The sequence below is a fragment of the Halichondria panicea genome, chromosome 17 (assembly GCF_963675165.1).
Source record: "Halichondria panicea chromosome 17, odHalPani1.1, whole genome shotgun sequence".
In the NCBI taxonomy this organism is placed as follows: Eukaryota; Metazoa; Porifera; class Demospongiae; order Suberitida; family Halichondriidae; genus Halichondria; species Halichondria panicea.
Genome location: NC_087393.1, coordinates 5,485,873 through 5,500,732, shown reverse-complemented (window position 1 = coordinate 5,500,732; position 14,860 = coordinate 5,485,873). Strand labels below are relative to the sequence as shown.

The 14,860-nt window shown below is 44.0% G+C and overlaps 4 protein-coding genes across 5 annotated transcripts; all 4 read right to left on the bottom strand.

The window, feature by feature from the left end:
• Positions 1 to 279: 279 nt before the first annotated feature.
• Positions 280 to 2,153, bottom strand: LOC135351522 (ephrin type-A receptor 4a-like). Of its 2 annotated transcripts, none has more exons than XM_064550529.1 (8): positions 2,032 to 2,153; positions 1,675 to 1,753; positions 1,467 to 1,530; positions 1,161 to 1,305; positions 990 to 1,082; positions 814 to 927; positions 674 to 759; positions 280 to 547 (listed from the first exon to the last, which is right to left on the bottom strand). In XM_064550529.1, exons 2-8 carry the CDS (start codon positions 1,739 to 1,741, stop codon positions 322 to 324), a joined length of 795 nt encoding a protein of 264 aa, XP_064406599.1. In that variant the 5' UTR covers positions 1,742 to 1,753; positions 2,032 to 2,153; the 3' UTR covers positions 280 to 321. The 2 variants fall into 2 exon arrangements, with proteins under 2 accessions (XP_064406599.1, XP_064406598.1); XM_064550528.1 differs by having other exon boundaries at positions 1,675 to 1,895; positions 2,032 to 2,125.
• Positions 2,154 to 2,178: 25 nt separating this feature from the next.
• Positions 2,179 to 4,675, bottom strand: LOC135351521 (uncharacterized). The gene is made up of 6 exons (XM_064550527.1): positions 3,647 to 4,675; positions 3,324 to 3,593; positions 2,872 to 2,999; positions 2,664 to 2,720; positions 2,428 to 2,610; positions 2,179 to 2,367 (listed from the first exon to the last, which is right to left on the bottom strand). The coding sequence occupies exons 1-6, from the start codon at positions 3,960 to 3,962 to the stop codon at positions 2,242 to 2,244; spliced, it is 1,080 nt and encodes a 359-aa protein (XP_064406597.1). The 5' UTR covers positions 3,963 to 4,675; the 3' UTR covers positions 2,179 to 2,241.
• Positions 4,676 to 6,174: 1,499 nt separating this feature from the next.
• LOC135351518 (uncharacterized) lies at positions 6,175 to 8,351 on the bottom strand. The gene is made up of 4 exons (XM_064550523.1): positions 8,182 to 8,351; positions 7,347 to 8,106; positions 6,753 to 7,244; positions 6,175 to 6,588 (listed from the first exon to the last, which is right to left on the bottom strand). Exons 2-4 carry the CDS (start codon positions 7,348 to 7,350, stop codon positions 6,287 to 6,289), a joined length of 798 nt encoding a protein of 265 aa, XP_064406593.1. The 5' UTR covers positions 7,351 to 8,106; positions 8,182 to 8,351; the 3' UTR covers positions 6,175 to 6,286.
• LOC135351513 (Fanconi anemia group M protein-like) lies at positions 8,350 to 14,859 on the bottom strand. The gene is made up of 10 exons (XM_064550517.1): positions 14,220 to 14,859; positions 13,842 to 14,014; positions 13,672 to 13,749; positions 12,871 to 13,029; positions 12,560 to 12,694; positions 12,079 to 12,422; positions 11,840 to 12,023; positions 11,239 to 11,565; positions 8,678 to 10,978; positions 8,350 to 8,550 (listed from the first exon to the last, which is right to left on the bottom strand). Exons 1-10 carry the CDS (start codon positions 14,758 to 14,760, stop codon positions 8,467 to 8,469), a joined length of 4,326 nt encoding a protein of 1,441 aa, XP_064406587.1. The 5' UTR covers positions 14,761 to 14,859; the 3' UTR covers positions 8,350 to 8,466.
• Between the last annotated feature and the right edge of the window lies 1 nt (position 14,860).

The window sequence follows — 14,860 nt, the reverse complement described above, 5'->3', positions numbered from 1 at the left end:
CATTATTTCTCAAATACCTCACGTCAAAATCTTTGACATCAATGAACACACACTAGTAACTACAAAACAACCCACCCAGTTTACACAAGTACATGTGAAGAGAAAGTATCACCAGACACAACACTTACTGTACACACACAACACTAATGGCTGCATGTATATACATGTGTGTAGAAAATCATGAGTTGATACTTAGTATATTGTCAGTGATAGTTCAGTATACCAGCAGCATTCACTTCAGCAGCCATTTGCCATTTATATAGTTGCAATTTTAAGATGTGATTTATTAAAACGATAGCATTAATTCACAAAGTAGAATGACTAACTGTCAGTAGTTTCATACGTTCCTACACTATTCTTTGACACAACATAGCTCTCTTGTAAGTCCATGTACAGGTGCTCTGTGAAGTTGAGGGGTGCTCCGAGAGTATTAGCCTCAGGGTGTGTGTCCCTGTCCTCGTCCCTCCAGTGCAGGAGCTTGGTGTCTGGTAGACTAAGCTCCTGCATCAGCTCAGTGAATGTGGGTCTCTCTCCCTTCACAGGGTGCCTAGTGTGTGGGCGTGTGAGAAATGCATGGGGTGAGTGGATTACTATCTGACAAAACAGCACAGAGTAATTAATGGTTTTATAGGGTACAAAATGATGACTCATAACTCTATGGTTATACACTCACCAACATTCCATCATGAATTTGTAAACTGTCCGGGGGGTCCCAGGGGGAGGGGCCAATCTGTATCCTTCGTCAACCTCCTTGATTGTCTGTGGGGAGTTCAGTTAGTGAGCACAAATGCTCGTGATGATCAGTACACTCACTTGCTTGTTAGAGAAAGCTTCAAATGGTTTGTGCCCCAGACTCCATATCTCGTACATGACACAACCAAAGCTCCACACATCACTGGCCACTGAATACTGCTTGTAATGGAGGGCCTATATAAGCAACATGACATTAATATAAATCTGTCGACATCATGTGGTTAGTTTGTTCTCACCTCAGGGGCAGTCCACTTCACAGGGATTTTCCCTCCGTAGGAAATGTAGCAATCTTCGTCCATTAACTCTCGTGACATTCCAAAATTTGCAATCTGTAACAATATTAAGTCAAGTAATAATGCCCTCCCCCTTACACCCACACACCCACACACACACACACCCCCCCCCACCTTACACACTCCCTCCTCTGACACTAGTATATTCCTGGCTGCCAGGTCTCTGTGCACAAATGCCTTACTAGACAAGTACGCCATGCCTGAGGCTATCTGTCGGCAGTAGCTCAGTAAAGTGTGGACATCAATACCACAGTTCTTCCTGCATGGCCGGGGTCAAACATTGCAGGAGGTTAGATTTGTTATACATCTGCAAATAATTATAGTTTTGCTCATTTTTAGGCTATAGCTGTCGGCAAATCAATAACATGATGATGTCACATAATAGCACAGTTTAATTAATGCACTATAGTTTGTACGTACCCCTCTTTGCTATTAATGAGCTGGTTCCTCAGGTCACCAGTCAACAACAGCTCCAGTACTATCACATCACCTGCATTCACTCAATTAATATACAGAGCTGCAGAACAATCATGTATAGTTGGGCAATCCAAACTTAACTTACGGATCTGAGTTCAGGGAGCTACCAAAACATGCTGTCATAATAGCTAGAGTACACTTTATAAAACACTCACCGGCTCTTCTTCAGTCACCACTCCGTACAGCTTCATGATATTGGGATGCCTAAACTGACCCATGATGGCCGCCTCCTGGAGGAACTTGACTTTGTCTGCCTCATCCACTCCTTTGTTGAGCACCTTCACAGCCACCAGCTGAGAGGTCTTATCTTCAGTGAGCATCTCCACCTTGTGTACTGTGCCAAACTGCCCAGCACCAAGCTTCTCCTTAAGCCTGTGGAGGAGGGTTGATCAGAATGGAGGGTTTATGTATGGGCCATCATGCAGTGCCAAGTATACAGCTTGTTTGCGGTAAAGTACAATTTACAAATGCGCACACACACACACACCACCTCACACAGTCGACTCACTTGATGGTTGAGTGTGAGATTGTTTTAATCTTGTTCTAAAGTAACTGATCACAGAATGAGTTCACATCGAAGGCTGGGACCATGAAGATAGCGTCGGTGATACTAAAATCAGTATTCTGGGGGGGGGGCAACGCAGGGGGGATTAGAGGCTATACACACTCTCTTATGGCTTCACCTCCTCCAACACGTACAGGCAGACATATTAATTAGCTATCGCGGGACATGCAATTTTGAACAATTACGTGACTTTATATCAACCACTGGCTTCATCACCTCTGGCTCAGTTGGATTCTGCTCTCCCGCTCGTGTACACCTAGCTTCTATAGTCTCGTAGTCCTGTATACGGGAGAATGAGGGGGTCACATGCAAGCATCTTTGGATTACTTTGCTTCTTACGCTTATGCAATAGTCTGCCTCTCCAGCTTCTCGCTCTCCCTTCTCTGGCTCTCCCTCCTCTGGCTGTCCAGCCTCTGGCTCTCCCTCCTCTGGTTCTCCCTTCTCTGGTTCTCCTCCCTTATACACTAGTACTGGGTCTTCCACTTCTGCTGGTTGATCTGGTACAGTATCGTATGCGTAGTCCTGCACAAAGACATGAAAACATTATTGCCTCAAGTAATGCCATAATTACACACCTCTGGCTCACTCAACTGTGTCTGCTCATCTGGTGTTACAGTATCATACTCGTGGCTCTGTATATGCAGTGACATCATATAAAAAGTTGTACAAAATTTACTGAGGAAATTGCATGGCAATGACCAACGTCACGTGTCACGTGACGTTCACCAGTCGCTATGTATCAGGCCGTCTCCATTCATACAGACAATATATAATTACAGTTACCATGGTTTCAATAAGGGTAGCATCAACTTCCGCATATATGGGAAAGTCTGTGTTTGCTTTGTACGATGGGTTGTTATGTAAAGCTTCTGCTAGTTGTGTTGGAGAGTTGGGATCCATGATCACCTCTCCTATGTGTGTGTGTGTCGTGTGTACAACAAATAGTGTGCATTGTGTGCATTGTTACACACGTACGCTTGTTTGGAAGTGTATGCATGTGACACAATGTACATTACATGTATGTGCATATGAATCACAATGATTGTATATTAAGTATGTGAAATGTGATAAATTAACCTGTTGCATGTTTCCATGCTTTAATTCCCGGCAAATCCTAGCTTAACAGAGCACAAAAATAACGTGTTTGTGGTCTAGTTATATAGGCAGTAATACTCCGCTGTACATTGAGAGGCTCAGGTATCCAGACTGCATGATCTACTAGTACATGCACTCACCAGTCCCACTTTTCCAGATGGTATAACTCATTCCCTCGAGATTCTGTTTAACAGTGGATTTCATTCTCGTACAAATACACACAAACAACACAATGACGGCTATTATCAGTAGCAGCACAAACACCAGTGCACCAACCACTGCACCTAGGACCACCGGGACAGAGCTGCTTTCAGGGCTAGCCTCAGCAGTGGAGTCAGCAGTTGAGGGGTCAGTATTTGAGGGGTCAATAAAAGCTGATGAGGGGTTGGTAGTTGAAGAGTCATTAACGGCTGTGGAGGGTTAGTACATTTAAACGCATAATTAAATATTATATCTCCCTCACCAATTATTATAAATTTGACGATTCTCAGAGTGTTACTAGTGGCACCAAAAGGGTCGATGGTAATCATGGAGTTCATGAGCTCAGCTGCATTCAGAGTATACGAGAGTACACCAAAGTCTGTTGCATCAACGAATCCCAGAATAGAAGATAAAACAACTATTCCATACGTAAAGACACCAGTCTCCAGCAGCTGAAACTGAGTATCTGCATTAAAGGTTGAGGATGCACAGCATACAGATTCTGAGCACGTAGATCCACTGTTGGTTATTGAAATGACTTGGCTTATGCTGAACTGGATACTATCTTTGCATGACATATATACCTGTCAAGACCATAAGACATTTCCAAACAAAGACATCAGATCTAGGTGTCCTCAGTACTGTAGATGTCAACATCTTGTAGATCCTCATATATAATTGCCTCACTTTTTGTGCTGATTTTAATTCAGCTTAGATCTATAGGCTACTGTGTTGTTGCTAGACTGCACCTATTATTCCACATGCACATTGCATGTATTAGCAAAAAAGGACATTGAGCAAACAATGACATTGTGAATCTACTGTTCAGTAGAAGTTCTTCATACCATCATTGTACCTAATGATACACAATTTTACAAGAACACACAATTGATGGTTGATACTAATATGGATGTCATCAGCCTATATACATGCACTTATTTGTGAGCCAATACAATAAGTCAGACAATGGCTAAAATCTATTTTCTTATCGAACAGTTGAGCCATAAGCAACATTGTCAGAAGTTGTCACTTGGTCAGAATGATCTCGTGGAATAGCTGACCCATAACAAATATTGTCAGCAGTAGCAATGTTGCTTGAAGTGGCTACTTGCTCTGTTTTAATCTCATCTTGACTGACAATTGGATTTCTTGCTAGAATGCGTACATCTTCTGGATCAATGTATGAATACATCTCTCCCTCGTAGTTGATGGATGCATCTGTGTTGGGCATGTACGATGGATTTTGGGTAATAGTTTCAGTCGGTTGCCTTGGAGAGTCTAGCTCAATAACTATATATATAATGTTTGTGTGCATGTGTGTGTTTGGAGTAGAATTGGTTTTGTATGGCTGGTTAAATAAACAACTTCACAACTTTCACTATGCAGAGACAACAAAGACTGTATATTGAGGCATTCGTAGAGAAAAAAGCATTTAATATCTGCAAGCATGAATACTCACCAGTCTCAGCGCCCTGGATACCATTACTGATCACCCCTCTCTGACTGCCCTCTGCAAGCTGATGTTCAGATACAACCTCAGGTGTCCATTTATTAGTGAATCTCCTCCTTGTAAGTATATATACAACGAAACCCACCACCACTACAACAGTCAGCACCAACAGTAGCACACCAACCACACCACCAACCAACGGACCAGCTATCTCTGTACCTCTAGCAAATTGCCCAGTACCTGCTGCAGTAGTTTGGTCTTCTGGCGGAGTTGTGAGACCCTGTGTTGTCGGCTGAGTAGTTGGGGCCTGTGTTGTCGGCACAGGAGTCGGCTCAGGAGTTGAGGCCTGTGTTGTCGGCCCAGGAGTTGGGGCCTGTGTTGTTGTCGGCTCAGGAGTTGGGGCCTGTGTTGTCGGCTCAGGAGTTGGGGCCTGTGTTGTTGGCCCAGTAGTTGGGGTTTCAGTGACTGTATGGAACAGCATAAAATCTAAATCATCAATATAATTATTAATACCTTGTTCCTGAATGTCCAGAGTAAGCACTGGTTGAGCACTGGCAGTAGTAGATCCAGGTACTGAGAGAATGTTGAGGCTGTTGTACTGCCTAGTATGTAGCTGGTAGAAGATGATGGGGGTGTGAAGTAAATTATAAATGCTGCAAAGTTCGTATGATTTCGAGGGAGATTGATTCCAATGATGTCTCCCACCTCAACGTCAATGGATGGACTGACTGTACACTGCCAGACATTGTTAGGTTGCTGAGTGCATCCAACGTTTGGGAATGTGTATTCACTGATGCTCTCATAGTCATTAGACATAGGGCCAGTGGGTCTCCAAATCTGCAGAATAGGATAATCTCCTCCATTTCGAGTCTCTCCTGCTACAGACAATCCCACTAGCATCCCATTACAAGTAATCCTCATGGAAGGGAAGTCGTAGTTGCTGGTTCCTAGTGTCCCCCTGGAAGGGACATGATGATGATGATGTACAGATGTTGTCGGTGACTGAAGGAAACCCATCAAGGCAGCTCTGACCTGCAGACCACAAGGCAAGGTAGAATCTATACGTATTTATAGAACAGCATGCAGTTAATTTAACGACACAGGTTTTATAATACTGTCTTACACATACCTTGCCTATTGATAGTGCACAGCACAGGCAATGAGAGCAAAAGGTAAACTGTAATGGTGGACATCTCTCTAACTTGGGATGACAATTAACTAACAGACAAGCTAAAGAAGTTCATACACTGTGCAGTTTAAATTGTTGCAGGAAATAAGTTTACAAGAACACATGCATGCTCCACCCTCATGCATGCTTTGATCTATGCAATTTTGGCAACATTGTATGGTTATTTCACTGACAGCAACTTTAGCAACAGTCTCATGAGTACATTAAGTATACATGTACTGATAATCATGCAAATATAAAATCTATGATATTGGGCTTGAGTCTTATCGAACAGTTGAGCCATAAGCAACATTTTCAGAAGTTGTCACTTGGTCAGAATGATCTCGTGGAATAGCTGACCCATAACAAATATTGTCAGCAGTAGCAATGTTGCTTAAAGTGGCTACTTGCATCTCATCTAGACTGACAATTGGATTTCTTAGAATGCGTACATGTTTGGGATCAATGTAAGAATACATCTCTCCCTCGTAGTTGATGGATGCATCTGTGTTGGGCATGTACGATGGATTTTGGGTAATAGTTTCGGTTGGTTGCCTTGGAGAGTCCAGCTCAATAACTTCATAATCTATAATGTTTGTGTGCATGTGTGTGTTTGGAGTAGGACAGGTTTTGTATGGCTGGTTAAATAAACAACTTCACAACTTTCACTATGCAGAGATAACAAAGACTGTATACTGAGGCATTCGTAGAAAAATCATTTAATATCTATACAAGCATGCACACACTCACCAGTCTCAGCACTCTGGATACCATTACTGATTACGCCTCTCTGACTGCCCTCTGCAAGCTGACGTTCAGATACAACCTCAGGTGTCCATTTATTAGTGAATCTCCTCCTTGTAAGAATATACACAACCAAACCCACCACCAATGCAACAATCAGCACCAACAGTAGTACACCAACCACACCACCAACCAACGGACCAGCTATCTCTGTATCTCTAGCAAATTGTCCAGTACCTGCTGCAGTAGTTTGGTCTTCTGGCGGAGTTGTGGGGCTCTGCGTTGTGGGCTGAGTAGTTGGGACCTCCGTCTCTGGCTGAGTAGTTAAGACCTGTGTTGTGGGCTGAGTAGTTGGGATCTTCATCTCTGGCTGAGTAGTTGGGCCCTGTGTTGTGGACTGAGTAGTTGGGGCCTCTGTCTCTGGCTGAGTAGTTGGGCCCTGTGTTGTGGACTGAGTAGTTGGGGCCTCTGTCTCTGGCTGAGTAGTTAGGCTCTGACCTGCAGACCACATGTAAGGAGAGTATTATTATTTACACATTAATTAGTCTATAGCTAGTTAGTTGATTTGACTACACAGATTTATAACTGTCTTTTGCATACCCATGGCATTGATAGTGCACAGCACAGACAGTGAGAGCAAAAGGTAGACTGTAATGGTGGACAGCTCTCTAACTTGAGATGACAACTTTGTACAGATGACCAGCTAAAACACAGTGCAGTTAGATCTAATTGTTGCAACAAATATAAGTTTACATGCTCCACTCTTTATGGAATGCCATAGTGGACAATACTAGAGTTTGATTCCGATTGTTGATGGCGATTATCGATTTCCTTTAAAGTAATCAATCATTGGAATCGATTCACACCATCGATTGCCATAGAGGAATCGATTGCAGGAATGGATTGCCACCATCGATTATTGGAATCGATCGTAGGAATCGATTGTAGAGTTCGATTCTGATTGTCGGTTGCATTCCCAGCTGTCATAGAGGAATCGATTCCTGCAATCGATTGCCACCGTCGATTGTCATCAATGAAACGATTCCCATAATTGATTACGGTCTGGTATACCTTGTATGCGCATGCGTGTACATTACCCTGTCAGTAAAATAAACCGTATACTATTTGTATTCTGATTTTACAGTCCGTTACATAGAAGTATTGTGCAAAGATGACTGAGTTCTTGTGGTACAGGGTAAATGTAGAGCTGTCCTGGGGATGTTTGTACTGTTCCTACATTACTGATGACAGGATCAGACACATCCGTTGGGATGTCAGGAAAGAAGGCGACATCATTGACAGGGGTAGAGCAGCTCCACTCAAAGGTAGACTCACAGCATGTGATTGCATGTGATTGCAACTGCAGCAGATGAGAGAGAAACTATTAAATGAGACAATTAACTGGATATACTATATATCTCTGCGCATGATTTACTTGTCAAGACCATAAGACAGTTCCAAAGAAAGGCATTAGGTGTCCTCAGTACTGTAGATGTCAACATCTTAATTATTTAACTGTCAATAATATAGCTGATTTTAATACTGTCTTTCTTTAGCTCAGCACTTAACTAGCTACGCCCACACAATTCACAATTTGACCACATGTATGAGAAGAATTCATTAGCAAACACAAACCCAACAATGACTTGTATTGTAGAGATGAATATGATTAAGTATGGAATGTTCGAACGCGATACACAATGTACAGTATATGGAATGTTCAGTCAGTGAATTTCTTCCAGTCAATCCAGTCGTCCATTCCCAGAGAGTAGCAAGCTGCAGTGGGCCCCACCTTGACAGCCGCCTGCAAGAAATAAATACAGTCAATAAATTCACAGCAAAAGAATTTGCTAAAATACACCAACACCGGCTAAAATACACCACAACTATCTGTTTATCGTTAACTACACTACTGTACAGTACTGACTCACCAATAAGCTTGGGCTGATGACAACCTCACGAGAGCCATCACCAGTACATCCCTCCACCTCACTCCTCCCCACACAAGACAGTTCCTCTCCAAACAACGGCTCAGAGTCATCAGACAGAAGAGCAGCTCTCAGTCTCCTCCCACCACCCTCGGCCTTGTCACTGGTCTCAGTGGATCCCTCCATCTCCCCATCCTCCACACAACCATACACCTCTTCAGCCTCACTACCACTATCATCAGCCTCGAATAAATCATCATCAACAAATGTACGATTTCCACTTTGTTTCTCACGGTTTTTGCGTACTTTGAACCCAGCCTTGTTGATGTAATGGTTCAATAGTTCGTGACGCTGACTGAACACCATGCGATACTTGCTACCACACCCTCTGCGACTGCCGGCAAACATATGGTCCTCAGGGCTCATGAGCGATCGTAGATAGAGATTATTCGAATTTGCCTCTGATTTTGTTATTTTCTTTTTAGGAGTTCTAACAGTTCTTTGTGAAGGAGATAACTGTGTGAGCATAGAGTTATCGTTGATGAAGCTGTCTTCCCAGTCATAATCATCGGACAGCTGCTCAGAGTCAGTGTTGTGTGGGCGACCATCATCAGACACTTCTGCTTCCTCCTCAACAAAATCACTAACTCCATCTTTAGTAGCTACTTCATTTTTTGTTGTTCTCCATTTTGATAGTTTCCGATTTCGCATGTCAAATTCGTCTTCACTTGACTCGCAATCAAACATCACTCTTTGTTTCTTTTTGCATCGGCTATTAACTGGAGTAGTATTGCTCACAGCAGCTGGATGGTTCCTCTTGTTACCTGGAGACACGGTATCGGGGCTTTGGAAGAAAGCATGTCGAGTGTTCATTGGTCGCTTACGGCATTTCCTCACCATATTCAAGAAGCTGTCCTCGTTGGAAGTGTCCGCATTCAAACGTGTATTAGGAGGAGTGGAGGGAGATCTGGGGACTGAGTTAGCTTTTTCATTTGAGGTAATTTCAGTTTCAATTTGCTCTTCAAAATCAGATTCCTCTATCATTTGTACATCTCCACTGTCCGAGTCCGATAACACAATCACATCATGTCCCTGTTCCGTATCAGGCTTGGTATCTTGGCAAGAACTACTGAAGTCATCGAATATTGCACGAGCTGACAAATTATTACCAAATAGATCTAGGCCTTTTTTCTTGCTACTAAGAGGAGTTTTCCGAACAGCTGATGAAGGAGCTTTAAACAGCGAGGCGGGTGTACTGCACTTCCTGGGTGGCAGCTTCTTGCTGGTACTGGGTACAAATCTAGGTGTATCGAAATCAAAATCTTCTTCATTGAAGTACATGCTCGAGCTTTCGGCCTCAAAGTAGGAACACATTTTAACTGAGTTATTAGCGCTGGTGATGATTTGTGAAGGCTCTAGTTCATCTATCCAGTCCAAGTCATCCTCCGTGGGTGCAGTGGGTACAACATGCCCAGACACTGTCAGTGATATCCTGCTTGTAGAGGGTGAAGGTTCATGTGGCTGTTCTCCCAACACTGTAGACGTTTCCTCACAAGTAAAAGTGTTACATGTAGACTTTGAAGCGTTTGATTTAGAAAGAGATTTGTCTGATGAGGGCTGCCCTTCGAGAGTGGTACCGTGTTTATGTACAGTCTTAAAGTCTTCATCTTCATTGTCAGAATCAATTATTCTCTGGTGTTTTTTCCGCTTCTTCCTAACGGGTGGAGGGGAGTCATTTGGGGAACTGCTGTGTCTCTCATTAGTAGTAATGATCTTAGTTGAGCTTGTCTTGATGTCATCTCTGTTCAAGTACCCCTCCATCTCCATGTCGTAGCTATGTCCCATGTCTTTATTGGTACGAAGCAAATCACTGAATTCCAAAATAGACACAAACTTTTGCGATGTAGAGGAAGGGCCGACGATTTTGTGAGACATTTGTGAAGTTTGATGGTCAATCCACTTGTCCAGGCCGAGCGTGAAGGTAGCCGTGGTTCGTGAGGTGTTCAGTGAAGCATTGTGGCCTTGGTTTGAAGGGTGTGGCCTAGAGAGGCTGAGCAGTGGCGAGGGTGTGAAGCAGCTCTTAACAGATTTCTTGACGACTGTGAATTCTTTATCAGTTAGGGAAAGCCCCTCACTCCAACAGCTTAGTTCCTTGCTACTAAGGTAACTTCCTTTCTTGAGTTTCTTGCCATTTGATCGAATCTTCATGGAGCTTCCTTGGTTTGAGATTGACTTGGCCTTTGTGGTGGCGATATCACTCTTTGATCTAACGAACTCTCCCACACTCAAGTGTAACTTGTGTACCTGCAGCAAACAGAGGGAGAGGGAGTACATTGCAAGTCCAGTGGTATTTATTCAAAGTCCAGTGGCTATATCATACAGGCGCTACACAATTGGTACAACTATAAAACCGACAGACGTACAGAACCTCCATCACCACCAAGTAAAGTCTACAGTACAGTAATGTGTATTGTGTGTATGTACACTTGAAACCAGACAATCTCGGCAATCAAATTTAGCTATCAAAAAATGGGAAAACATCAATACACCTCCCGCCCACTCACCTCAGGATGTATGTGCTTGGGTACCATTCTGTGACAGAGATGATAGAAGGTGAGAGTCTTGCAGCCATTAGTGATAGCTCGATGAATGCTCTTCTTGTTGGACTGGCTCTTGTTATAGCCTTGGTCCTCTTTTCCCTCTGCCAGTATCATCACAATACGACCCTTTCGCTTACGTCCGGTACGGCCCATTCTTTGAACCAATCGGATTGGGCTCTTGGGGGCATCAAAACAGACAATAAGGTCAACGTCTCCGATGTCCAGTCCCTCCTCTCCCACACACGTGGCCACTAGCGTGTTGTAACCTCCCTCACGAAACCTCCGAACAACCTGTGTGTGTGAGGGAAGAGGAATGATTCATCGGCAGGAGCAATATTATTAGCTCTCCGGTGCTTAATAATAATAAAATTATTTACAGTAGCAGAAAATATATCTCACAAGAGCATGCTACATAAAACTATACCACAACCTTGCAGTAAGACCACACACTAGTACCACTGTACATGTAACAGTTGATTAAGTGTCTATTTAGCAACTGATAGCCTGACAGCAAAACTACTAACCAAGTGCACAGCCACCCACACCACCCACACTACACACACACCTCAGTCTGTTGACGCTGTGATAGCCCCTTGCTGGAGGATTTACCAGAGGCGTGGCCAACAAAGGTCATGACCTTTATGAGTGGGGCATGGAATGTGAGCATCTCAGCAATCTCCTCCACACTTTCTCGGTATTGGGAGAATATCATCACTCGTGTACGAAGGTCCGGGTCACTCTGGCATTGTCTGTACGGTGAAGGAAGCAATGACTTTGGGCCAGTGCCTGTGGTCTAAAGCTCACCTGAAGTGCTCTAGAACCACCTCCTCCAGCCGGTTGAGCTTGGGATGACTGTAGAAGAACCCTCTCCCACTCTCAACCTTCCCACTGCCATCTCTACGTAGGAAGCTAGGTCCATTAGTGGGTGGAGTCTTGCTAGCTGTTACACGATCCTTCAGTGTGTCCATGATGGTTCTGAACTGGCTGCTCCGTATAATATCACGCTTGGATCGTGATTGGAACCCTCCTCCCGCGATGAATGTGTTGGCAAGGTACTGGTAGAATGATCTCATCCCGTGTTGCAAGAGGAGCTCGTAGGCGTGGTAGAGCGATATAGCCAGAGCAAAGTCACCCTCCACTGCACCAGCCTGCAAGTTGTGGGTGTGTGGGTGTGTGTGTGTGTGTATGTGGGTGTGTGTGTGTGTGTAAGGGTAGTTGTAAATTTGGGTAGTTAATTAACATACTTTAAGCTTTCATGTAACTGTTCTGGCTGCCACAGACTCACTGTTGCTCCAGATGGTGTGCCAGCTGCTCTGAACTTTTCCCTGCCCTGCAACAGTTGGAACTTTGCTATTCTGTCGGGAGATGCCTGATAGAATACTCCATAGCGAACCAGCCGACCCAGCACACAACTCAAGATCTGCCGGCAAGGACAATCAGTCATCACACAGTGTACTATAAGTCCCATCTAATGTGTAATGTGGTGAGCTTTGAGAGATAAATTTCCTAACAGGTGTATCACTAGAAGCTGCCACAATTAGAGATGCACAAACTTAACAATATGGTATGTAACACACAGAGCACATCCCTACCCACCTCGGCAAAGCTCCTCTTGAGTTCAAGTATCTCTCCTTCCAGTGACACGACGATCTTGTCCACACTCCTCTCGTTGACGTAGCGCTGTGTGTCCACTGATTCCTCAGAGCGTAACTCAATGTGCCCGATCTGCAGGTTGCTCACCACCTGCTGAACTGCCTGCATGGGACAGGGGAGATGACAGAACTTGCCAATTTCGGCCAAATGGCAGATTATATGGATTATATTTGGGCCCCAACAAAATTGTATTGAAACGCATCATTTGAAAGGTCTCTTTCTAAGCTTTCAGAAAATCAGAAAATTGTTGACACTGGATTAACGGTACTAAAATTATGGCTGTTGAAAGATGTTCAACTACAACCCCCCCCTCTGTTTAATCATGGCTCGGGGACTCTTTCAGCTGCCATAACTTAAATTCCGTGGATCCAATTTCAATGATTTTCTGATTTTCTAAAAGCTTAGAAAGAGACCTTTCAAATGGTGTCATCAAAGTTCATATTTGAGAGATAAATGCATTTGCCAATTTGGCGATACCATGAATAATAGCCCATGGTCCGAGGCCGAAAAATGACAAATTAGGGTCCAGATGAAATTTTGGATTGAAACACATCATTTGAAAGGTCTCTTTTTAAGCTTTCAGAAAATAATAAAATGTTTGACATTGGATCAACGGTACTAAAGTTAATGGCTGTTGAAAGATGTTCAACTGCAACCACCCCTGTACAGTAAGGAGTTCTGGCTGCCAACCACTCCACAACCATATCTACACACACCTAATAGGGACAGTCTTATTGCCCTCACCTTGAGGTCATTCCCAGGAGTGGCACTGAGAGCAAGCACTCTAAACCTCACTCGAGATGCACTCAGCTCCTTCACAACCTGCAATAGAAACAAAAAATAATAATATCACTCAAAATTCTCAAAATTTAGATCTTGTACTTATAATATGCGCCCCTCACACTCCACCTTACATGACAGTAGGCGTGGTTGCCAAGTGCCTTGTGTGCCTCATCAAACACCAGACAACAGACATCTATTGCCGGACAAGTGCCTTTAGCCAGGTCATTCTGCATGACCTGAGGAGTGAGGAAGAACACTCTCTTGTCTCTCCATAGGGACACTCGAGTCTTGGGGGCCAACTGACCTACAGTGGGGGGGGGGGGGGGGGGGGTTATCCTGCTGTATACCATTACAAAACGCTGTGAACTTAGAGATTTTTGTCCATTGTAAATTGCCAAGGCAACACAACGCTGCTTGTCATGCATAATAATTATAAAAGTACACTATAAATGTACAGTAGTAATTTCATACACATACAAGTACTATACACACACATCAGACCTAGGTACCTGTCATCTCTGCAGTGTGACTCTGTGGAATGCCCACAATGCTGTGACAAGCCTCAATCTGTTGTGTTACTAGAGGCTTAGTGGGAGCCAGGAACACTATCTTGCCATTAGGGTACCATCGATAGAAGTTGTACATCACTACGGCAGCGATAAAAGTCTTCCCCAGTCCAGTTGGCAGGCACACTAGAGTGTTTGTGAACAATGCCTTGTGTACAATGTTGTACTGGTAATCGCGTAGAGGATAGTTAGTCGGATAGATCCATAATTGACCAGCATCTTCGTCAAATCCTGGGATACCGGCTTCGATGATGGACGAGTTGAGAAGTGCGTGTGATGGACCCACATGAAAGCTCCCTCCAGTAGCTGTAGGGGTACTGACTTGCTCCTCTACTTTACACAGCTCCTCCAGGTCGGCCTCAGTGAGGTCGTCTTCAAACTGGTCAAATGGGTCAGTGGGAGGAGGGTGGTCTTGTGGCTGAGGCTTGGGGCCTGTGGACTTGCTAGCTCCCCATGCGCTGAACAGGGTGGTCTGGTTCGACATGGTGGCTTATGTAGACCACCTAGGCTCGTGTAGAGAGCTATAGCTACTAGCTAGCTACCTTCCTCATAAGATGCACTATCATTCTAGGAAACATATCATT